We start from the raw sequence: 25,467 nt of genomic DNA on the forward strand, positions 1-25,467 counted from the left end.
GCCCAGAAATAGTACCTCGGGTTAAGAACTTAGCTTCAGAATGAGAACAGAAATTGTGCTCCAGCGGCATGGTAGCAGCTGGAGGCCCCATTAGCTAAAGTGGTGCTTTAGGTTAAGAACAGTTTCAGGTTAAGAACGGACCTCCGGAACGAATTAAGTACTTAACCCGAGGTACCACTGTACAGACACAGGTCTAGGTGGACCTTGCCCTGATCCAGAAAGGAAACTCTTGCATCCCTAAGACAAACTGAAGATTTGGGATCACTTAAATTAGGCTAGCTACACCTTCCCTGTTCCAGAAAATGAACTCACGTTTGAATGGTACAAAGCAAGAGTTGGGCCATGGGGCTTGTAGAAAAGAAAGGAGGGAAGGGGGAAGAATATGTCCATTCCTGCAGCGGCGTAGCATGGGTTGTCAGCACCCGGGGCAAGGCAAGTAATTTGCGCCCCCTAACCCGGGGCAAGGCAAGTAATTTGCGCCCCCTAACCCCTAACCTGCCGCCGCTGCCAGCTTCTTCTTGCTGCTGCCTGGTCTGGTCTGGTGTGGTTCTCTCCCGCGCTCAGCGCTGCGCTGGGCGGTCGCTGCACTGTCCCCCCCCCCCCCCGATAGTCCCTCGCTCTCTCTCCGCACCGCACGCCTGGCACCCACCCCCTCCACAGTGGGCGGCGACCCGGCGGCTCGGATCGGATTCGCACAGCCAGCACTGCAGTGAGAGAAAGTGAGTGAGCCAGGTAGGGACAGAGAGCTGCGAGTGCGAGCGCCCCCCCATGTTGCACCCGGTGCGGCTGCCGCCCCCTGCACCCCCCACGCTACGCCACTGCATTCCTGCATTAGGCCACCTCACTCAAAGATTCTCTGCCAAACACTGTGGATTTCTGCCAGGGCACGAGGAACACAGAAGGCACTCTTACTTTCACAAGCTTTTCTGAATCCCCTCTCCATTTGCTGACAATGGTGGATGCCGAGATGTTGAAGAAGGTTGTGTTGCATTCAGTGGCAACAGCTTTGGCTAGCAAAGTCTTCCCAGTACCTACAAGGTGCAGGGAAATAAGTCAGCACTCAGTCTCGACATAGGCGCTCCTCAACGTTTCTCCCCACTGAGGAACTGTGCAAGCCTTTATCCCCACAATAAATGATTCCCCTGAGCTATTTGGCCAAAAGAGGCGTACCTCCATTAAAAAATCCCCAATTAACCGTCTGAAAGGAGTTTGAAAAAGCAAAATAATTTATCGGCAGTGACGTTTCCGTAACAATCACTCGACCAGCATTCAAGCAAGAGTCAGCTGGGAAGAAAACCTTGTCTTTCTATCTTAACACTATCATTTGGGTTTGGGAGAAATAATATTCTCCCAGGAATGGATCGACTAGAGATAGGAAGAAAGGTATTATTGAGATTGTATGTAGTAGCTAAGCCACAGACCTGCATTCCTTGCGTAAAATAGGTAAAGGTAAAGGGACCCCTGACCATTAGGTCCAGTCATGACCGACTCTGGGTTTGCGGTGCTCATCTCGCTTTATTGGCCGAGGGAGCTGGTGTACAGCTTCCGGGTCATCTGGCCAGTATGACTAAGCCACTTCTGGCGAACCAGAGCAGCGCATGGAAATGCCGTTTACCTTCCTGCCAGAGCGGTACCTATTTATCTACTTGCACTTTGACGTGCTTTCAAACTGCTAGGCTGGCAGGAGCAGGGACAAAGCAACGGGAGCTCACCCCGTCACGGGGATTCGAACCGCCGACCTTCTGATCCTAGGCTATGCGTAAAATAAATCCTCCAAAAACAGATGCAGTGGCCGTTTAGTTAACCATTCTGTCAAAAACACTCCCAGTCTTTGGAGGAGTTTTGAAAGGGATTCACAGGTGGTGGTTGTTTTTATTTTTTAAAGGCAGCATATAGAGACATGTCTCTTTAAAACCTTTTCCTTTTTAAATGGAGAACAGCTACTCTGCAGCAAGAGGGAATGCCAGACAGTCAGAAATGGAAGCTGATCTTGCGTACATCTCACAAGATATGCAAGGCTGCAAGAGTATTTATGCGGCCAGGTCCACACCGTGGATGTGAGCAATATTGAAAAACGTTATGTCCGCCTTCAGCCAGGAGTAAGAAAGGTGTTCACCCCAAGGGGAGGGGATGCACAAAAAGGTCTCTCAAGCTGTGGTGTAAGGGAATGCGGGAGTTCATTCGTAAACTGTAGTTATGCAGACAGTACCTGGGGGCCCGTAGAGCAATAGTCCTTTCCATGGAGAGAGGATGCCAGTAAACAGTTGTGGATACTAAGCAGAGAAAAACAATATCAGAATTAAATAATAATAATAATTTTCGGGAGTCAAACTGCAATTTCTGCAACACTTTTGAGCACCCAAATGACCACCATCCCATTCTGCAATTAATCCAGAATGCGGCAGCTAGACTGGTGACTGGGAGTGGCCGCCAAGACCATATATCACCGGTCCTGAAAGATCTGCATTGGCTCCCAGTACGTTTCCAAGCACAATTCAAAGTGTTGGTGCTGACCTTTAAAGCTCTAAACGGCCTCAGCCCTTTATACCTGAAAGAGCGTCTCCACCTCCATCGTTCTACCCGGAGACTGAGGTCCAGCTCCAAGGGCCTTCTGGCGGTTCCCTCACTGCGAGAAGCGAAGTTACAGGGAACCAGGCAGAGGGCCTTCTTGGTAGTGGCGCCTGCCCTGTGGAATGCCCTCCCAGCAGATGTCAAGGCAATAAACAACTATTTTACTTTTAAAAGACAACTGAAGGCAGCCCTGTTTAGGGAAGTTTTTAATGTCAGATGCTGTATTCTTTCTAATATTCGGTTGGAAGCCACCCAGAGTAGCTGGGGAAACCCAGCCAGATGGGCGGGCTATAAACTATAAATTATTATTATTAATATATGTTGATTTTGTAACTTAGACTACATGGATTATGGGGGCAGTTTGCAACTGAACTCCATGTGTAACTGGCACAGGGAAGACACGCAATAAACCCGAGGCAAAATAGCAACTTCTTGCAGATTCTGCTTCGCAGACTTCCAGCTTCACCAAAGCGCGTAAATGAGAGAGAAGGAAGGTCTGTTTTGCAGGCATATCCTTGGGCATGTCTAAAGGTATTGTAAGCAACAGTCGGGTGGGTGGGAGTGGAGACAGGGCAGTCTATCATTCATTACAGTTTTGAATGAGGAGTTTTGAACACTGCTAAGAAGTTGACACTTTCAAGATCAGGAGTGCCAGTCCAGAGAGACAGAAGCTTTCAAAACAGGTTCCCTTACCCTGATTGGGTACACAACAGCTTCCTTGACCAACCGCTTGGCTGCATCGAGACCAATGATATCGCCCCACTTTACATTCGGGTTGTGGAGGTAGATATCCTGCAAGACATTGTTTGGTCTTCTTAAAGGCAGGGCTCCAGCTTCCCTGTACAGCCAGGGAAACATCGGTGCAGCAAATTAAGCTCCATTGTGTCAGGGCATAAAAACAAAACAGTGACACAGAAAGAGACAGGTTGCTTTGCAGTGTTTCTCGGTCAGTCCCCAGCCTGTTGTTGGACTACAACTCCCATCATCCCAGTGGTCAGGGATGATGGGAGTTGTAGTCCAAAAACAGCTGGGAACCCAAGCCTGAGAAACACTGGGAGAGCGAAGCAGCACAAAATTGTTATTGCAACGGAGGACTAAAAATTCTGAACATGCTTACTTAGGGGACAATCCCACTGAAATTGACTGTTCCTGCAGAGCAACTGGGCTTAGGACTGCAGTGTGGAACCCCAGTTCAGCTACTGATTGATTGATTAATTGATTGATTGATTGATTGATTGATTGATTGACTGACTGATTGAGTGACTGTAGAAATGGATAAAAGCCCCCCATGCAAACAATGACTATCATCAGTGCAGGTATGGGGGGGGGATATTTTAATTTTAATCATCTACAATACTGTCTTATTTATTTTATAGTACAGTACATTGATTATTGCTTTCATTTTATGGATTAGATAGTAAAATGCATGTTAAATTGCTGTTTTAGGGGTTGTTTTTAAAAGTCTGGAACGGATTAATCTGTTTTGCATTACTTTCTATGGGAAAGCGTGCCTTGGTTCTGGAACACTTTGGTTTTGGAACGGACTTCCAGAACGGATTAAGTTTGAGAACCAAGGTACCACTGTACATGTAAAGGTCTGCTCTTCCCTGCCACCCCTCCCAGCAGCTCCTTGCTGTGCATCAGAAGAAACATGTTGAGGAGTGGATGCTTGAACAAGTTTGCTGTAGAAAGTTAAAATTTTCACTTGTTGCTTCGCCCATTTTCACCTCTGGCCCCACCCCAGCCCCAGAAAGCTGCCCAGATGCGAACGAAGCCCTCAATCTGAAAAGGGTTCCCCACGCCTTCCACAGAGCATCAAGCCTCGCCTCCTGTGCCTTGCAAGACTGGATGTTTTGCCATCTGGGGTACTTGAGGGTCGATTCCAAATGATCCTGCCTGAGAAACGTCTTTGCCCCTGTGGAGATGGTAGCACCGAAACAGCAGCACACGTCCTCCTGTCCTGTACTCTCTACAAAGACCTGAGCAACGAAATCATCACCCCACTCGTACTAACCATCCCAGGGCGCTCAACCACTGCCACAATGTCCTTTCTTCTATCAGATCAAAATGAGCAGATAACAGCAAAGGTTCCTAGGTTTATAGCAGGGGCAATCAGAATAAGGGCCACTAACTGACTGCTGATTCAGGACTTTAAATTGTGCTGTTATATCACATTTCCTTTTCTGCGTATACTGTAATGTTTTACTGTTGCTATGGCCATTGGCTAATGCGAATAAAGTTTTTTCTCTCTCCCATCATCCCTGACCACTGGTCCTGCTAGCTGAGGATCATGGGAGTTTGTAGGCCCAAAAACATCTGGAGGGCTGAGTTTGAGGAAGGATGCGGTGGACGAACCAGTGGTTTGACTCAGGACAAAGCAGCTTCCTATCTTCCTACGAAGGAGAAACAAGAGGGAATGGCCCCTTAGTCTGGTTTCCAGAGCTACGTGGCTGGCCACTGTTGAACTAGGTGGAACATGGCCTTCTCCACCAAAACAATTGTTATGTTCTTTGTTCCTCCTGAGGAACTGGGGATGGAGGCAGACTACGTCCACCAAATGCCAGTACAGCAAACCATTGACAACCAGCCCCACCAAGCTCTGATTTACCTTAATGACTTGGCCTGATACTATGCAGCCTTCTAATCTTTCGATCCGTTTTATCAACAGCAACACCCACAAATGCGAATAAAGTTTTATCTTATCTATCTCGCCTCCTGTGCATACACAGAGAGCATCACCCAGCAGGGAACTCTCTTGCATGGACCCCACTGCAGCGGGTGGAAGCTGTGCTAGAAGAGTGAAGGTTGGGGCTTCCACAGGGGACTCTCCTGCAGGGCTGTGTCCAGAATGTGGTTATTCATAGACTCTCCTCCTGTTCCCCCATCCTGATGTTGGGTACGGAAATGCGGAAAAGCAGAGGATTAATTCCTTGACCAACTAGGCTCAGCATATACTCCAGGACTGAAAAGAAACAAGGTTCGGCCTTACCCTGCTCACAACCGTCGCAAGTTCTCTCATTTCACCAGTCATCCCAATAAAGGCTCCCAGGGGTTTTAATAACCGTTCCTACAAAAAAGACACATGCGCATGCAATCTATATACAGTATAGCAGGCATGTCCAATAGGTTGATTGCGAGGGTGTCCCAGGTTGATCGTGGCATGAAGTACTACTACTACAACAACAACTACAACAACAACAAAATCAATAAATTTGGTCAACCCCGCCCCCAAGAAAAGCTAAATAACTTTGGTCAACCCTCCCCTTAAAAAAGCTCAACAACTCCTGGCAATGACAATGGGTAGATCACAGCTGGTCTTTTTATACTGTGAGTAGATCGCCATCTCTTAGAAGTTGGACGTGCCTGATATATAAAAAGGTAAAGGGACCCCTGACCATTAGGACTCTGGGGTTGTGGTGCTCATCTCACTTTATTGGCCGAGGGAGCCGGCGTACAGCTTCTGGGTCATGTGGTCAGCATGACTAAGCCGCTTCCGGAGAACCAGAGCAGCACACAGAAACGCCGTTTACCTTCCCGCCGGAGCGGTACCTATTTATCTAGTTGCACTTTGACGTGCTTTCAAGCTGCTAGGTTCACAGGTGCTCACCCCGTCACGGGGATTCGAACCGTCAACCTTCTGATCGGCAAGTCCTACGCTCTGTGGTTTAGACCATAGCGCTATCCACTTCCCTGCCTGATATATAGCATGCAAAAAAAATTGTCTTGGTTATTTTGAGGGGCTGCAAAACTTTAAATTAAGTATGTGAAAGTTTTAAATATGCAACGCCATTTTTGGAATAGGTTTTTTTTTCATATTAAGTCCTGTTCAAGCTGTCTTCCCCAGCCCCAGCTCTATCCCTGTGCATATGCAGCATTTTCTAGTCCTCACGCTCTCCCCACACAATTCCTCCACCAAATATACAAGGTAAAGTCCAAATTGGGAGGTACTCTGGCTAGGTACTGTGGCTATGTGGACAGGAGGAGATACATCCTAGAATCATAGAATCATAGAGTTGGAAGAGACCACAAGGGCCATCGAGTCCAACCCCCTGCCAAGCAGGAAACACCATCAGAGCACTCCTGACATATGGTTGTCAAGCCTCTGCTTAAAGACCTCCAAAGTAGGAGACTCCACCACACTCCTTGGCAGCAAATTCCACTGTCGAACAGCTCTTACTGTCAGGAAGTTCTTCCTAATGTTTAGGTGGAATCTTCTTTCTTGTAGTTTGGATCCATTGCTCCGTGTCCGCTTCTCTGGAGCAGCAGAAAACAACCTTTCTCCCTCCTCTATGTGACATCCTTTTATATATTTGAACATGGCTATCATATCACCCCTTAACCTCCTCTTCTCCAGGCTAAACATGCCCAGCTCCCTTAGCCGTTCCTCATAAGGTATCGTTTCCAGGCCTTTGACCATTTTGGTTGCCCTCCTCTGGACACGTTCCAGTTTGTCAGTGTCCTTCTTGAATTGTGGTGCCCAGAACTGGACACAGTTGGATCCAGGATCCAAAGTGCTATTGTGTTAAAGACCTTCCAGTTTGGACGTCACCATCTAAGCATGTCAAGGAGAGGAGAGAGGATGATACATGCAAGTCCAAAGGCCACTCCAAAAGACTTTTCTTCCCCATTGGATTTACCAGGTACTTATTGTCAGTTTGCATTTCTTAGTGCAGAAAGTATTGATCTGATGTGCAGAGATCTTTTCTATTCTGATTAATACAAGAGGATTCTAGAAGCTAGTAGAAGCTTCTCTGTGTGAGAGAAGTAGACAGAAGGATTGTTTGGGTTATAGCTTCCGGAAGCTGAGTACAGCTGGTTTGAACTGGTTCTCTTATCTCTATTCTGCAAGGTCATGCTGATTGTAAATACTGGCCAGAAGGAGCCTGCGTCTCACTTTCTCTTTCTGATTCTCTTTTGTTCTGTGTGCTGTTCTGTACATAGTATGCTTAGTGTTAAGGTTTTAGACTTATTATAAGTTCTTGTTAAGTTTTATTGTAAGTGCTGCAACTGGATTTCTTATGGACTGTGCCATTCCTAATTGCATTTGGATTCGTGACCATTATGCTCATTTCCCTTCAGCACCAGTAAAAGCTCTGCTGGATGAAGTACTATTGCCTTCGGTCTATTTTGGGGGACTCTGCAACATGTTTAAGTTTTTCCTCCACACGTATGATGCTTATTACTTCTCAACTTTTATTTTACTAGGCGGAAAGAACATCACTCACTGAAGGATCTGGATTGCAGTTAAGGCTGTGCACGGCAATTTCATTTGATGCTCCTTTGATCGCATCCTGAATCATCCCACGAAAATCAATGATTTGGCCCTACAGGAGAAACAAAGTGTTTACCTGAAGCACATGGCAGGTCTTCAGCCTGGAACATAAGAGATGTTGGACAGGGAACCAAAATGTAAGAAGCCAGACCAGTAGGGAAGCCACTGGAACAATAACGGGTGGCAGTGGGGCTGCCCAAAACCATCTGTAGGGTACTAATTTAGGAGAGAAGGCTGCTGCAAGACATCCATAAGTTTCCACCTTCAGACACCCAAACACTCTTATAATAACAATCCATGCATGCTGTTAGGCTTTTGACTAACCCTCCTAGGATGAGCGCCTTCTCCACTTCCTTTCTGGATTGCGGACACGTTTAAACCAAACTCAGAGGGCACCCGGGCAAAAGCATCTTCACTCTCCTACAGAAAACAAACACAAACACAGACCAATTTTGAAATTACAAGAGCATGCTGTAACCTTAGGGAGAACATCCTGAAGATGTTATATAGATGGCATCATACCCCCTTGAAACTAGCGAAAATGTATAAAGGAGAGTCACCGATTTGTTGGAGATGTAAAATAGATGCAGGGTCATACTACCACATTTGGTGGACTTGTGCAATCATTAGGGAATTCTGGGATAATAGATATAATGAATTTAAGAAATTATTCAGACTTACCTATAAAAAAACCCAGAGATCTTACTTTTAGGCATTTTACCATTAGAAACTAAAAAAGACATAAGACCACTGTTCGTGTATGCCACCACAGCAGCAAGAATTCTTGTGGCGAGGATACAGACTGGCAGATACTCATGTTAGAATATTTACAACTAGCAAAACTGACAGGAAGAGTTAGAGGAGTATTGAACCAGAAAATATTTGGAGAATGGAGAATATTTAAGGACTATATAAGATCATATTGTACCAATCACAGCATATTAGCAGAACTTGAGTGATACTTGTAAACACAACAAATACCGTTAATGAAGTAGACGGGAACAATACTAAAGAATATAAAACTGTGAGGGGGAAAAACGACAGTATAAACAGTACAATGAGAATGATTGGAAGACTCGTTTTGTCAGAAGTCTTTTTTATGTAAGTGTTCAATTAAGTATTAATTAGGAAGATTAAGGGATTTTTTATGTACGTAAATTTGCTTTTTCTTCTTTCTTTTTCTGTATTTTCTTCTTTTCTTTTTTCTTAATTGTTTTTTTCTTTAATTTTCTTTTTGTAGTTTGAGATTATAAATTCTTTGTATAAGTGTGTACTGTAATTTAAACTAATAAAGATTATTTTTTAAAAAATGAAATTATAAGAAGTTTCCAAGCAGGCATGTTTGAGAAACTCCCACAATTCTCTGTGCTTGACATCCCCAGTGCAACCAATGTGTTCTGTTGGGGTTTGTAACATCCATGATGGCTGCTGCAAGTATACAACAGGGCCGATCTCTGCCTTTGCTTCCTGTTGAGCACAGTGCAGGAAATGTGAAAAAGCAGCAATGCTTAACACTCAACCTTGCTCAGTAAGACACCCCTGAAGAGCAGGGAGGAGCCAGCTGAAAATAATCACTCTGGCTTGTTTTGCCTGTGGCGTGGAAGCAGCAAAGGCAGGGGAACCTTTTGGGCACACTAAACCATGGTTTGTTTTAAACTATGGTTTAATGTGACGTGCAAACCAGCCATTATTGCCACAGATAAAAGTTTGGCTGTAGTAACACTTGAAACAGATCCAGTTCCATACATGTTTCTCTCTCTTTTCATCCAAGCCAGGTTAGCCAACACTCTCAGAATAGTTTTGGAATACAGAGAGTATATCTATAGTAGAAACACATATTGGTTATAGTCTAGTTTAACTGTAATGGCAATCCCCAAAGAATCTGAGGAATTGTTTCCCTTCCCTTCTAATTATGCAAATATATACACATATTCTCACTCTCTCTGTAAATGAAAATATATCAAGACTCCCTAATCCATAATTGTTTTTTTCAATAAAGAACGAAAAGCTGCCATTTAGAAAACACTGTGTATACAGCTTGTCCATTTCATTTGTGTACACCATCTCTTTTAGCTTACTCATATGAGCCATTTCTAATGATTTAAATAACCATTCCCTAACAGATGGGACAATAGAGCTTTTCCAATATTGGGCAAGAACAACCCTTGCTGCAATTAAGAGATAAATAATCAAGTTTTCACTTCCTTTGTTATGGCATATCTTGTATACAATCCAGCAACATATTTAAGGCATCCATTCTAATCTTACTCCAGTTATCCAGTTGATTATTTGAGATGCTTACACCCAATAAGCTTGGGGGGTTGTAATTTGGTGAGGAGACAGGCAATTATCTGTCTACAAAGCTGTTGCCATCCTTCCAGTACTTGTTCCCAAAGTTTGCTGGGGAGACGGAATGTCTATTAAGCAGATTTCAGTCTGTGGTTGTCCCAGGATGTCCAAAGTTTTAATTATCCTTCTACCTCCCCCGATACTTTTACACAAAACCTCCTATAAAGGTTTTAGCAGCCCCAGTAATCTACCGGTCGCTGTATCCTATTGCTAAGCGCACTGCACTCCCTAAATTTACAAAACAGGGGTGGGAGGAGCAAATAAAAAGGAATCTCAACCTCTTTAGGACTATCCTTGCTGGAAAGTTTTGGCTCAATTGTCCTACGAGAAATACTTTTCGAAACTGGCCTCTGACTTGCTGGGTGAATCTTAGGAAGATTCCGACATGTGCTGCTTGTTGCCCTAGAACAACAACAACAAAAAGAAAGGCTTTCAGGAAGTGTCAGGTTGAGGACTAAGGTAAGGATGGGATTTCCCCACCTAGCTCTTGGCACTCCTGGCAGGCCACGCCTTCTCTCTCAGCTCAAGCTCCACCCTCTCCCTAGGTGTACATGTACATGGGTAGGGAAACTAAGGCCCGGGGGAAGGATCCAGCCCAATCGCCTTCTAAATCCGGCCCGCAGACCGTCCAGGAATCAGCGTGTTTTTACATGAGTAGAATGTGTGCTTTTATTTAAAATGCATCTCTGGGTTATTTGTGGGGCCTGCCTGGTGTTTTTACATGAGTAGAATGTGTGTTTTTATTTAAAATGCATCTCTGGGTTATTTGTGGGGCATAGGAATTTGTTCATTATTTTTTTCCAAAATATAGTCTGCCCCCCCCCCCCAAGGTTTGAGGGACAGTGGACCGGCCCCCTGCTGAAAAAGTTTGCTGACCCCTGTGCAGTACATGGGAGACCCTGACAAACTGGGATGGGCTCTTTTCATCCTCAGTGCAACACACTTTGTGATGCGGTTTAAGCAGGAGCTGTGTGAGTATGTGTGTGTGTGTGTGTGTGTGTGTGTGTGTTGGTGTTATGACTGTGTGTGCCTCTGCCAAGGGTGTGCTCTATGCCAAAGAGGTGAGATTTTGTGTTTTGCACCACCCACTTTAGGTCTGGCCCTGCCCACTCCTGGAATACAGCCATCAGGAATAAATATTGTTGTGGCTGCATGGCTACGAAAAATCTTTTTTACTACCAACGGTGTCCTCATGGCAGCCATTTCTCTTACCTTTTCTGTTTTCCTCCAGTTCTTGATTTGTTGTCTGCTGTTTGTGGGGGGAAAGAGAAGAGAGAGAGACCTTGCCTTTCTTTAAAATAAAATAATGTATATAATCAAGGGCCACAATCCAGCCACAAAGTTAAGCACGCTGAAGCTTGCCCTGCAACAGTGATCTACTCTTTGCTCTGACACAAGTTGTTCTTCCCTATAATGGAAGCTGACAACTGGACAACGAAAATGGATTCTACAAGAGACTGGTATTGATGAACTGGAAGAGTAAATACATGATCCCCTTTAATCAATGGTTGATGACACAAAAACACTCACATCATATGAAAGGATTGCTTACAGATGTAGACTTTGTTTGGATAAATATATTGACACCCGGAATGAGTTTCTACAGAATACAGTAGGTTACTAAGAATCAAATATATATTAGGACCATAATATTATTCATATATCCGTATAATAATGTATGGAAATGTAACTGATTATAGTTACTGTATTGCATTATAGCTTTTTTATTGTACTTTAGCACTTTTCATTGCTTTATTTTCTATAACTGAAATTCTTTTAATATAATATTACTATATATATATATTTAAAAGTTGTTCTTCCCTATATCCAAATGTTTTAAACATGCATGCAACAACATGGACCACAATTGACTGGGAGGTTCTGCTCAAACCCCACTGAAACAAAAGGAAACCACACAAGTGCCTGGTAGGACCCTTGCAAAGCAACCCTTCATCTCAGAAAGGTTTGAAAAGACAACTTCCCGGGCAGTGAATTGCGTACATAAATTCCATCCCATTACCGAGAAGGCCCTCTGCCTGGTTCCCTGTAACCTCACTTCTCGCAGTGAGGGAACCGCCAGAAGGCCCTCGGAGCTGGACCTCAGTGTCCGGGCTGAATGATGGGGGTAGAGACGCTCCTTCAGGTATACTGGACCGAGGCCGTTTAGGGCTTTCAAGGTCAGCACCTTTAATGCAGAATGGAGAGTGGCTATCACCATTCCAATTTGCATCCTTTTTGCACCCACAGCTCTGAATCCAGCAAGTGATATGCACACAGAAACCAGCTTCAGAAAGCCAGGGTGGCACAGTGGTTGAGTGTCAGACTGGGGTCTGGGAGTTCAAATCCCTACTCAGCCGTAAAGTTCACTGGGGCGATTTGGGACCAGCCACATTCTCTCAGTTTAACCTACCTCACAGGCCCGTTATAAGGGTAAAACGAGGAGGAATGCTACCAACACACCAGCACGGTGTTAAAGAAAATTTCAAACACTAGTGGTAATAAGAAAAATCTGAATTTTAAATCTGGAAAAAAAAAACCCACACACATTTATTCTGGAAATTAGCCACATACTGGTGTCTAAGGCTTTTTTGGTAATCTTTGGGTACTTCTGGAATTTGACATAGTAGTAGCTTTCGTATTCCATCAAAATTGTCTCAAGGTCAACATTGTCGCAAACTTCAAAGCGCCGCAAGCCCAGCTTCGTTTCTTGCTCCAATGCGTTTGCAGCATCGACATAACTGGGAATTACAGATTTGGGGGTTCAGTTTATTCAATTGTTATAACATTGTAGGGGGAAAAACCAAAACGTTTTATACAAAAAGAGGCGGGAAGGGGGAATGACAACATAAAACAGGACCAGGATCATTGCATCATCACTGAAACTGTTAAGTACATCATCATCATCATCATCATCATCACTCTTATGTTGGTCTTTCCAAGTGGCTCCAACCCCCAAGCTGCCACTGGACAAACAGCTCTACCCAATAGCCACTATTTTGTGTGCGCCTCCAACTGATGGCATCATAGCCTATTTCTGGAGTTACCAAAATAGTGCCCACAAGGACCATGGACCCCTTGCCTCCTGCTTTCCACCCCATCCTGGAAATATTTATTAGCTATACAGTGGTGCCCCGCAAGACGAATGCCTCGCAAGACAAAAAGCTCGCTAGACGAAAGAGTTTTCCGTTTTTTGAGTCGTTCCGCAAGACGAATTTCCCTATGGGCTTGCTTCGCAAGATGAAACGTCTTGCGACTTCTTGCGAGTTTGTTTCCTTTTTCTTAAAGCCGCTAAGCCGTTAATAGCCGCTAATAGCCGCTAAGCCGCTAATAGCCGTGCTTCGCAAGACGAAAAAGCCGCAAGACGAAGAGACTCGCGGAACGGATTAATTTCGTCTTGCGAGGCACCACTGTACAGTGGTACCTCGGGTTACAAATGCTTCAGGTTACAGACTCCGCTAACCCAGAAATAGTACCTCGGGCTAAGAACTTTGCTTCAGGTTGAAAACAGAAATTGTGCCCTGGCGGCGCGGCAGCAGCAGGAGGCCCCATTAGCTAAAGTGGTGCTTCAGGTTAAGAACAGTTTCAGGTTAGGTACAGACCTCCAGAACAAATTAAGTACTTAACCCGAGGTACCAATGTATATATGTTCTTATGGAACACAAGGTCCTTTCAATGACAGTCATCATGTGATAGCAGTCACCCAAACCTCTCATCACATGGCAAACACTCCTTCCCTGAGAGTTATATTGTCAAGCAGCAGTATTACTCATTCAATAATAATAATGTATTATTTGTACCTTGCCCATCTGACTGGGTTGCCCCAGCCATTCTGGGATACTTCCATAATATATAAAAACATTTTTAAAAATTGAAACCTTAAAAAAACACTCAGTTCCACAGAAAGCAGTGACGGACACCAACCTAGATGGCTTAAGAAGAGGATTAGACAAATTCAAGGAGGAGAGGGCTATCAATGGCTGTTAACCATGATGGCTATGCTCTGCCGCCACACAGTTGGAGGAAACAATGCTTATGAATACAGTGGCACCTCAGGTTAAGAACTTAATTCGCTCTGGAGGTCCATTCTTAACCTGAAACTGTTCTTAACCTGAGGTACCACTTTAGCTAATGGGGCTTCCCACTGCCGCTGCGCCTCTGGAGCACGATTTCTGTTCTCATCCTGAAGCAAAGTTCTTAACCTGAGGTACTATTTCTGGGTTAGCGGAGCCTGTAACCTGAAGCGTCTGTAACCCGAGGTACCACGGTACCTGTTGCTGGAAAACCATCTCCCACATTTTAACAACCCATCAGTGTGGCGACAGGTTCAACAGGCCAGCCAAACAAAGCATGTAATTAGGTCATTTGCCTGTGGAGTGCAGGAATCCCTTCCAGCTGACTAAGCAGAAAAGCTTTTCAAATATTAAGTCTTTCTCTAGGACACAAATTTACAGAGGATGCCAGCCTATCGTACACCTGGAAGAAAGCCCAGTAGAACTCTACAGGTTTTACTACACAGCCCGAAAGGAAACAAAGTTTGCCATTGTTGTTGTTGTTTAGTCGTTTAGTCGTGTCCGACTCTTCGTGACCCCATGGACCAGAGCACGCCAGGCACTTCTGTCCTCCACTGCCTCCCGCAGTTTGATCAAACTCATATTTTTTTTATTGAACAAGAAAAACAGATCAGTAAAAAAACAAAACAACAACACATGAATATTTGCTGGTAAGCAAAAGAAAACATACCCTTCATCCATTAAATAATGTAAAATCAGAATGAGGAGGTTTTTTCGACGGGCTTCTGATCGCATCTCTTCCTGCAAATAAAAGAGCAAGTTTTAGAATATGATCCTCTTGTATAAGTGAAATATACTCAGAGTCACAAAGTGATTTCATGCTCTTTATTCAGCTCATAGTGGTGAGGAGGAATGAATGAAAGTCCCCTCACAGTATCTGCTTTATATACATTATTTACACAATGGGCTGCACATGATTGGCTAATTCCGGAATTCTACTGTAAGCCAATCAGGTTGTGGATTCACTTCTATCTGGAACAGGATTGGGTGGTTCCTGCCAACCAATCATACTGCTGCATTGTTCTAGGACCAATCAGACTGCTGCATTCTGAATCCTATTGTTCTAGGACCAATCAGACTGCTACATTTTGGATCCTATTGTTCTAGGACCAATCAGACTGCTGCATTCTGAATCCTATTGTTCTAGGACCAATCAGACTGCTGCATTCTGAATCCTATTGTTCTAGGACCAATCATACTGCTGCATTTTGGATCCTATTGTTCTAGGACCAATCAGACTGCTGCATTCTGAATCCTATTGTTCTAGGACCAATCATACTGCTGCATTTTGGATCCTATTGTTCTAGGACCAATCAGACGACTGCAATTTGGATCCTATTGTTCTAGGACCAATCAGACTGCTGCGGTTTGGATCCTATTGTTCTAGGACCAATCAGACTGCTGCAGTTTGGATCCTATTGTTCTAGGACCAATCAGACTGCTGCATTCTGAATCCTATTGTTCTAGGACCAATCAGACGACTGCAATTTGGATCCTATTGTTCTAGGACCAATCAGACTGCTGCAGTTTGGATCCTATTCAACTCAGTACATAACAATAAGTCTATCGCTCTTGAGAAAGAACATAAGAAGAACCTACTGGATGCAGCCAGTCTTCCATCTGGTCCAGCATCCAGTTCTCACTGGCCAATCAGATTCCTGCTGGAAACCTGTGAGAATGACCTGCGCACAAGAGCAACGCTCCCCTCCTGTGGTTTCCAGCAAAGCATAGCCATCACTGAATCTTTCATCCAAGTTTCCTGGAACCAGGGCTCTGTCATGTGTCCATGCAGCTTATGAGACTCTGAAGCAGCAATGGATAACTTTTTTTAGCCTGACGGACACATTCTCTGCTGGGCAACTATGGCAGGTGGGGCAATGGATGTACATTTAACATTTGTACAGTAGACTTCTTTCTGCCCATACTCACACAACCCTCTCCATCTTCCATCCAGGCAAGGAAGAGACATTATCAGAGTTCAAGGACACATCCCACCAGTTTTACACATGCAGCTCCCATTTACAATTGATGCGGGTGGCGCTGTGGGTTAAACCTCAGAGCCTAGGACTTGCCGATCAGAAGGTCGGTGGTTCGAATCCCCCCCGACGGGGTGAGCTCCCGTTGCTCCGTCCCTGCTCCTGCCAACCTAGCAGTTCGAAAGCACATCAAAAGTGCAAGTAGATAAAGAGATACCGCTCCGGCGGGAAGGTAAACGGCGTTTCTGTGCGCTGCTCTGGTTCGCCAGAAGCGGCTTAGTCATGATGGCCACATGACCTGGAAGCTGTACGCCGGCTCCCTCAGCCAATAAAGCAAGATGAGCGCCGCAACCCCAGAGTCGTCCGCACCTGGACCTTATTTGTCAGGGGTCCCTTTACCTTTTTACACACAAAGTTAGGTTGCAGTCCTATACACCACTACTTGGGAGTAAGCCCATTAAGCGAGCAAATGTGTGTAGGATCCTACTGCCAAAGTGCAACATTTGCAGTCATTATAGTCTACATGAAGCAAGTGTCAGCCGCTATATGACAGTGAAAACTGTTCATCATTTTTTTAAATAATCATTAGCTCATCTACTGGAATCTGGCTTTTCCAGAGGAACCAGAGAGCCATCTGGTGGCCCAGGGCAGAAAGTTATTTTTCTGTTTGTGCATTTTTCAAAATGAGTATTTTTCTTGTACTTTATGAAATGTGAGTAATACGGTAGTTCCGAAACTATGCTAGGAGAGCTCACTAGTGTGCTGCAAAAAATGGCTAGCAATAAAGAAATAAGGTACCAGGAGCTCAAAGCACCCAGCCACAGGAAAGGATGCAACACCCCCAATAGTGAGCCCACCCACTCCAACCATCTGGAACTAAGGACCTGGGTTTTCAGAACAGAGGATAGGACTTCAGGTCTGGTTTTCACTTCTGCTCCTTTCTTTTTTTTTTTTCTTGTTAAAAACAGCATCTTCAGGTATTCCAGTTGTTGGTTGTGGTTCTACAAAACCGACTAAGAATTTCTTTTTAAACAAAGATCTCTGCTTGGAATGTAGGGATAAGTGGAGATGCTTTGAAAGTGAAGCAAAACTCAGCCGTTCTCCCAGCACTGAGGCTCATCCACATGGAGACTAGGAGTGTGGTGGAGTCTCCTTCTTTGGAGGTCTTTAAGCAGAGGCTTGACAACCATATGTCAGGAGTGCTCTGATGGTGTTTCCTGCTTGGCAGGGGGTTGGACTCGATGGCCCTTGTGGTCTCTTCCAACTCTATGATTCTATGATTCTATGATAATCCTGTACATAAGATTTACGTTGTCTGCTTCATGTTGCATTTGTGATGTTCTATCATGTCATTGTTATTGATTGTTTGTAAGCCGCTTTGTGATGCGTGCGAATGAAAAGCAGAAATATAATTTCTTGTGCTACAAAACAAAGAAATAAAAGGAGGGAAAGTGCAAAAAGAAAGAAAGAAAGAAAGAAAGAAAGAAAGAGATGTAACAGAATCACCTGCCCTTCAAGGAGGCTGTCCATTCCATCTGTGCATGAATGCGCACAGTTCCACTCATGCAGTGGGACTCTCCTTCCTCTCTTCCCCCTGTGTGCATCCTCAAAATCTGCTCCAGGTGTTGAGGGTGTACAGAGGCAGCAGATGCTGAGGATATATAAAGGAGGCTGCAGGGCAGAGGAGAGGACAGAAAAGCTCTGTTGCGCAAGCAGAGGTCTGCTGCATTAGAGGAACAGCAGCTTTGGATACGACCCAATCTTTTAAATAGCTTTTACATTTAATTGCTTTTATCGTCAACGTTTTTACCGTGAAATCACTTGGAGGTATGTTATGGGAAGTGACCCATAAATAGAATCAAATATATAAAGTTGCACTCCTAGGATTTTGAGATAAATAAGGGGCAGCTACTCCCCATTTAAAGGGACACGGTTGGCACTGAGGGTTAAACCACAGAGCCTAGGACTTGCCGATCAGAAGGTCGGTGGTTCGAATCCCCGCGACGGGGTGAGCTCCCGTTGCTCGGTCCCTGCTCCTGCCCACCTAGCGGTTCGAAAGCACGTCAAAGTGCAAGTAGATAAATAGGTACCGCTCTGGCGGGAAGGTAAACGGCGTTTCCGTGCGCTGCTCTGGTTTGCCAGAAGCGGCTTAGTCATGCTGGCCACATGACCCGGAAGCTGTACGCTGGCTCTCTCGGCCAATAAAGCGAGATGAGTGCCGCAACCCCAGAGTCGGTCACAACTGGACCTAATGGTCAGGGGTCCCTTTACCCTTTGCTCCCCATTTAAGGAAACACACAGCCCGCCTTGTAGCCCAGATCTCTTCCATACGTGATCTGCACAATTCCTATTAATTATTCTGAGCGTCGTGGGCCACTCACTTCCATCAGGATGGTTTGGCAGTCCCAAATAGAGGAGCAGGTGGAGGAGGAGAAGAAGAAGAAGTGGGAGGCTGGCTGCAAGGAATGGAAAATGGAGCTCTGCCCTTCATGACACTAGATGTTGGGGAGAAGCAGCTCTGCCAACTCTCTTGATTCCCCCCCTCCTGCAAAGTCACATCAGGAATGGGGGAAGAACTGAGCAGGAGAAGGCAGCTGGGGTCTGAGGGGCAGGATACAGCCTCTTTGCCAAGACCCAGGTGCCCCCTCTGTCTGTAGTAGAGCTCAGATGCACATTTGAAGCACAGCAGATCCGTAAGGCGAGAGAGTCTATCGAGTGAGCTCACTCTGTCTCACCTTTCAAAGCTTTGCAGGATGGGTATGACAACTGTTGGGATATCTTTGTTGCTTCTGTCTGGTCCTGCATCTCTTGCCATGTTTGTGTACCTTGGACCCACCTATCTCTGCTGAGCCTGTACCGTGAATAAATGCCTCTTCTTTACTCTCAAATAAGAGCTGCCGTCATCAGGCACTGGGACAGGAGCATAACACCGAGAACAATATTTAAGGTGTTTCTTTTTTAAAAGACCAGTGCTAACATAGACCTGCCAAAGACAGATATTGCTAATGGTTACCACAAAAGTGGTAGATCTTGTACATGTGTGAAAGAATAGAAGCACTTAACGAGCAAAACATTACTTAAAATTCAGTTTAGGTTTATAGTGATTTACGCTCGCTTCTTTAATTGGTATGTAGAATGCCACCATCTTTACAGCCATTGGTATTTCAATAGATGTTTAAGTGTTTAAAGTTTAATAAGCTCCCATTCCTAGAACAAAAAAATGGGTGTAATTAAATTTTCAATTACTATAAAGGGTTTTTGGTCCATACAATTAATAAAAGCTTAAGGCACTTAAACAGGAGCTAGTTTTAAATGCTAAAAGTGCTTCCCTAATTAGCTTCAATGCTTACAGAGTACATTATTCATTTCTTAAAATGCCACACATAGTTTTTGCTGCAGCTGCCAAAAGATGAATTAGCATGCAATCAAAGTTTTAATATTACGATCAGATAATTCCTCAAGGTTTTTTTTTTTCTTTTAGAAGATGCTGATGGTGCTCTGCTTATTTTAAATGAGATGAAGTTGTGATGATCAACCTGCTTTGTTCTGCATTTATCATGGCCCTTGGAGAATTTGGTGCTGCCTCCCCATCTTTAAACAGGGCTCTGGCATCCCATTAAACATCTGATTAGCCAATCCAAAAGAAAATAGCATCACATGCACTAACCATACAGTGATGTGTTAATATTCACCTACATTTTGGATCAATAGGTCCTAAAAGTTGGCCAACCTGTCTTTTACTCAAAGCAGGCGGGAAAACTTTGCTTATTTTAAGGTCCACACTTCTACTTGTGCATCCAAACTGCACATTAGTTTCTTTCTCTTAGACACAGTGCATTCTCTCTTGCTCTCAATTTCATCATGTATATAAGTCTGAGCCAATGCAACCAGACTCATGAATGCACATATCTACTAGAGACTGTGTACAATCACAGGTAGTCCTGAGGAATGCACACAAACTGACAGCATCAATGGGATTTTGCACACTACCCAGTCAATATGTCCAGTTACAGGTAGGTAGCCGTGTTGGTCTGCCATAGTCAAAATAAAAAAATTCCTTCCAGTAGCACCTTAAAGACCAACTAAGTTAGTTCTTGGTATGAGCTTTCGTGTGCATGCACACTTCTTCAGATACACTGAAACAGAAGTTGCCAGATCCTTCTATATAGTGAGAAGGTGGGGAGGGGTATTACTCAGAAGGGTGGTGGGAATGGGTGATTGGCAGATAGCTGAGATGAGCCTGTTGACGACTCTTTATGGCAGACTTGCCTCTTTCGTTGCCCACTGGAATCCGGCGACCACGCTATCCTTTATCTCATTATACATGACTTAGCCATTTTTCACCTTCTCATCCCTTGCCTTTTCCTGTAAGACCTATTGCAGTCGTTAAGAGTCGTCAACAGGCTCATCTCAGCTATCTGCCAATCACCCATTCCCACCACCCTTCTGAGTAATACCCCTCCCCACCTTCTCACTATATAGAAGGATCTGGCAACTTCTGTTTCAGTGTATCTGAAGAAGTGTGCATGCACACAAAAGCTCATACCAAGAACTAACTTAGTTGGTCTTTAAGGTGCTACTGGAAGGAATTTTTTTATCCAGTCAATATGGTTAGTCACCAATGTCAGATAATGTGGGCAGGGGGATTCTAGTCATTTCCTAGCTGATTGGGGACTGGGGATAAGGGAAGCCAGCGATTTTCATACTTAATGAACTTCAAGGAACTATTTTCACATAATTTCATCTGCTGAAAACAATAAAAAGGTTCCAAGGCATGTTCTAGAGTCTAGGCACTGATGTTGCCAACTTGAGGGGGGGGGGCTATCTGCAAACAGGAGAGAAACGTTCTGGGCACCATACACATACACAGCATACAACCAAGCACACAGCACAACCTATCATACTGGCTACCAGAGAACTAATTTCACTAGGGGGAATGGGCACACGTGCAGCATGTTGGCAATCTGTAGAGCTAGCAGTCAGTTCACATAAAGCTCAAGTCAGCTATTGAGCCTCAACATCTACTTGTGAAAAACAAGAGTGATCCCAGGCCCTTGAACACCTCCGCTCCCCAACTGGACTCTGTAGCAGGGACAGGTCAGTAGCGGGGTAAAGGTGGTAAGCTACCTTTCAAGGAAACTTTGCCACAAATGTCTCACTGAAGAATTCCAGTTAACAAATGACGCTGCTTAAAACCAAGTCATTTCAGCCCAACCCACAACTGGCTAAGCTATCAGGGACATGGCCTTTTCAGTTGTGGCTCTGTAGTTGCAGAACTGGAGGGGGGGGAGAGAATTCCCTACCCCAAATCTCTTTTTTGCAGTTTTTAGACATGCCATGAATACCATTTTTGTCCTTCTATGTGAGCAAGTATTACTACATCTATGTCAACTCAGATTCTGTTTTAATACCTTTCTGATACCAGCTAAACCAGGTGAGCATAGCCTTGGTGAGTTAGGGACTTCCCCTAAAGACAGGCTCCGGCAGACTGAGTGGACGAGGCCAATAGTGCGCCCAATTGTCAAGAAGGCGGTTTCTGCGTGTGCTATAGAGGAAAGTGAGGGGCAGAAGGGTCTCCTCAACTTGGGAATGTAGCTCATCTAGGAAAAGGAAATCTCTGATCCTAATCCTCCACTACCTTGTGGGATAGCTTTGGGAGAAGAAAAGAATGAGTAGTAAACCCTACACAAATCCGGAGTGAAGTCCCTAACTAGCAATGTGCTGAATCTCGGCCTAAGGCAAGAACGCCCGGCAGCCACTCTCAGGAACAGGCTGCTTATACCTGCTGGCTTGGGCAGAGAGGGGGGTTTAAAGGGAGGGTGAATCCTGGCAACGTCCAGCCACGGAAAGTTTCCTTGCCGTGTTATGTAATGCTCTCCCTTGGGTGCCTCTGGGAATAAGGCAGCAAACAGGGAGGTTGTGATAAGCAAGGCCCATTGTGCTCAGAACAGGGAAAGGGACCAGATCCCAGCAATGAGAGGAATGGCCAGATTAGTATGGCTGAGATGTTGTCCTGCTGTGTGGTAGGATAACCAGGTGAGGGCTGTCGGGATCTCCGCTTGACCAAGCTGATAAAAGTTCATTTTCCTCCGGCTGAGTCCTTCGGAATCGCCTCCCGACGTGATTAAGAACCTGAGCCTTTGATGAGGCCTCAGGCACATTCCCATCCAGCAGAGAATCAAAGCAGCACGCGGAAGTGATGAGATTTATGGCTACATGGCTAAAGAGTTTTATTTCTCGCTACGCAGACAGAAAAGAAACAGCCTCTCTCTATGAAAGCAGAGAGCAACTGAACAACAAAGGAACAGGAAACCAGTACGTCACATCCACATCCGTCTCCCGTGAGACTTTCAACAGCCTGGACTGTCTCTGGAATGTGTGGAATGTAAACAGAGTCTTGTGACTCCAAAGCACTGCTCAGTGGCAAACAGAAACTAACAAGGGCAGCTGATGGGTCTTAAACCCTTGGTGAGTTAGGGACTTCCTGTGCATGTGAAGACAGGCTACGGCGGATCAAGCGGATGAGACCAATAGTAGGTCCAATGGTCAAGAAGGTGGTTTCTGCACGTGCTGTAGAGGTAAGTGTGCGGCAGAAGGGGCTCCTCAACCTGGGGAGGTGGCTCACCTTGAAGAAGGAAAACTCTGATCCTAAACCTCCACTGCCTTGTGGGACAGAAAAGGCTAAGGAGTAAACCCTACACAAATCTGAAGCTGAGTCCCTGAGACGGTTGGATGGCGCCTTATATGCCTGTTAACGCCTCCTTTCAGCAACTCCTGCAACCAAGGTGGCGCTCTGCTTTTCTTTGGCCCACATCATTGAGCCTGAGAGGGAGGTCTTGTTGTCTGGGCAGCCCAGGACCTCCAGAAACACTGTCCAGGCTTATGTCCTGGGGAGGTCCCTTTGGTGCTGCTAACGCAGTGGTTTGGCTTTACCCCTGGAGGCACACTCCGTTGTCTCTTGAGACAGACAGACGCCAATTTTGTTACTGATATTACAAGTCACCGGGATTTTCTTTGGGGGGGGGGGGGAGAGCTGTAGCTCAATGACAGAGCATCTGCTCTGCATGCAGGTTCAATTTCCAATGGCATCTCCAGGTACAGCTGTGAGTGAAACCTGTCCAAAACCCTGGAGAACTGCTGCCAGCCAGTGTTGACAATGAATTAGATAATTGGACCAACGATCCAATTCACTATAAGGGAGCTTCCTGCGTTGCTGTTTAGGGAAAGGTGTTATGTGCTGAAGTTCTCACCCTGGGCCAGCAGGGGGATACTGTAGATAGTTATGCAAATGAAGGATCGAAAGTGACATTCAGTGATTGGATAGTTTTAGAAAGTTGTTACAGTAACATTGTACTGGAGCTCTCTATAAACAGGCTGACTGAACCCTTCAGTTCTGTGAATAAACAAGAGCTGTTTGAAGAATCGCTGTGTCATCTGATATGTTCACCCACAATGTAACACTGGCGACGAGGATGGGATGGATGGACAACAGAGCACAGCCATATGCAGCTACCCTCTGAGCAGAGCTGAATCACTGAGCTGAAACACCGAGCGAAATCACTGAAAGTCACTTTCGATCCTTCATTTGTATAACTATCTACAGTATCCCCCTGCTGGCCCAGGGTGAGAACTTCAGTACATAACAAAAGGTAATAACGCACTGGCAGGACATCTGCTTTGCATGCACAAGGCCCCAGATTCAATCCCTGCAACTCCAGGTAGGACTGGGAGGGAACCTTGTCCATAGCTGTAAACGTTTCCCTTTTTTTAAGGGAAATTCCCTTATTCCGAATAGGATTCCTCGCAAGAAAAGGGAAAAGTTGACAGCTATGACCCTGTCTGAAATCCTGGTGAGCCACAGTCAGCCGGAGTAAACAATACTGAACTAGGTGCGTCAACGGTCTCACTCAGTGTAAGGCAGCTTCTTATGTTCCTATAGATTTTACCCTGAAAGACAGGAGTGTGAATCAGTAAGGCGAAAGATTTAATGAAGCATGCACTCTGCCACAGACAGATGATTAAGCTGAATGTTGGAAGATTAAAGAAAGATTAATGAAATAGTTTTTTCACACAGTACTTTAAGTTATGGAACTCATTCCTACAGAGGCAGCAACAGCCACCAACTTGGATGGCTTTAAGAAGACAAGACAAATCCATGGAAGAGAGGGCTATTGATAGCTACAAGCCACAATGGCTACACACTCTGCCCTTCACAATTGGGAGGCAGCAATGCTTCTGAATACCAGTTGCTGGGGACCATAGGATGGGGAGAGTTGCTCATGTGCAACTGGTTCTTGCTGGTTTCCCAAAGGCATCCAGTCGGCCGCTACAAGAACAAGATCTTAGACTAAGTTGGGCCCCTAGCCTGATCCAGCTGGGCTCTTCTTATTTTCTTATGTTCTTACAGCAACGTCCCCTAGGAAAGACCCTCCTGGTTTGACCTCCCCACCTTGCAAGAATGAAGAAATGATGGTATTTCGATTATTGAGAGCTGCTTTGAGCTCAGCATTTGCCATTGGAAAAGCAGAATATCATTTATTAAAACCACTCCTGTTTCATCATCACTTTCTCTCCTCCCATTAACGTTGATTATATTAATTATATTATTATTATTATTATTATTATTATTATTATTATTAATAATAATAATAATAATAATAACCCTTCATCTGAAGATCCCAGGACGGTTTAAAGATGTTATACATTTATATATACATTTAAACAGCTTGAATAATTATAAGTTTGTGTGTGTGTGTGTTTGTGTATTATTCAGGCAGCTTAAACGTCAATATTGTCAACACCCAAAAACTTTTGCTCCCTCTCCAGACTCAAGAAACCATCCATCCTGGGGCAGCGTTACTGCGCGTGCGCGTTCCAGGTCACCTGACGCATGCGTAGAGACAAAGCGCAGGGGGTTACCATAGTAACGGGGGGAAGCGAAACACAACTACGGCTACTCTTCCACTCACCGCCTCTTTGGCCTGATAAGTAGATTTCAACGTTTGGTAGGTTAGCTCCATCTCGTACACGAGAAAAAATCCCTCCTATTCTCCCTTCGGGGCTTTATGAGGCAACACACGAAGCTCCGCAGCCTTGGCGGCGTCTTTCCCGAGGTGTAAAGAGTACAACCAATCAGTACCCCGGAACATACCACGGCTCAGCCAATAAGAGGCAGGAGGGCGGGATGTGGAGGGCAGGATGGAAAAACTGACCAATCATGAGTCGGGCA

The 25,467-nt window shown here is 45.0% G+C and overlaps 1 protein-coding gene across 3 annotated transcripts in view; it reads right to left on the bottom strand.

The window, feature by feature from the left end:
- The window catches only part of KATNAL2 (katanin catalytic subunit A1 like 2), a 37,589-nt gene extending 12,185 nt beyond the window's left edge, over positions 1 to 25,404 (bottom strand). Inside the window, exons 1-11 of one of the 3 annotated variants that reach the window (XM_083466061.1) lie at positions 25,208 to 25,404; positions 14,933 to 15,003; positions 12,764 to 12,930; positions 11,405 to 11,438; positions 10,471 to 10,594; positions 8,168 to 8,263; positions 7,797 to 7,895; positions 5,561 to 5,638; positions 3,265 to 3,363; positions 2,210 to 2,273; positions 913 to 1,031 (exon numbers count right to left, since the gene is read on the bottom strand). In XM_083466061.1, coding sequence (XP_083322187.1) covers positions 913 to 1,031; positions 2,210 to 2,273; positions 3,265 to 3,363; positions 5,561 to 5,638; positions 7,797 to 7,895; positions 8,168 to 8,263; positions 10,471 to 10,594; positions 11,405 to 11,438; positions 12,764 to 12,930; positions 14,933 to 15,003; positions 25,208 to 25,258 — 1,002 coding nt within the window. In that variant the 5' untranslated portion in view covers positions 25,259 to 25,404. Of the gene's footprint in view, positions 1 to 912; positions 1,032 to 2,209; positions 2,274 to 3,264; positions 3,364 to 5,560; positions 5,639 to 7,796; positions 7,896 to 8,167; positions 8,264 to 10,470; positions 10,595 to 11,404; positions 11,442 to 12,763; positions 12,931 to 14,932; positions 15,004 to 25,207 lie in introns of all 3 variants that reach the window. The other 2 variants (XM_083466060.1, XM_083466062.1) reach the window with 2 other exon arrangements.
- Positions 25,405 to 25,467: the final 63 nt, after the last annotated feature.

The sequence above is a fragment of the Podarcis liolepis genome, assembly GCF_965112155.1.
Source record: "Podarcis liolepis genome assembly, chromosome: 11".
Lineage (NCBI taxonomy): Eukaryota > Metazoa > Chordata > Lepidosauria > Squamata > Lacertidae > Podarcis > Podarcis liolepis.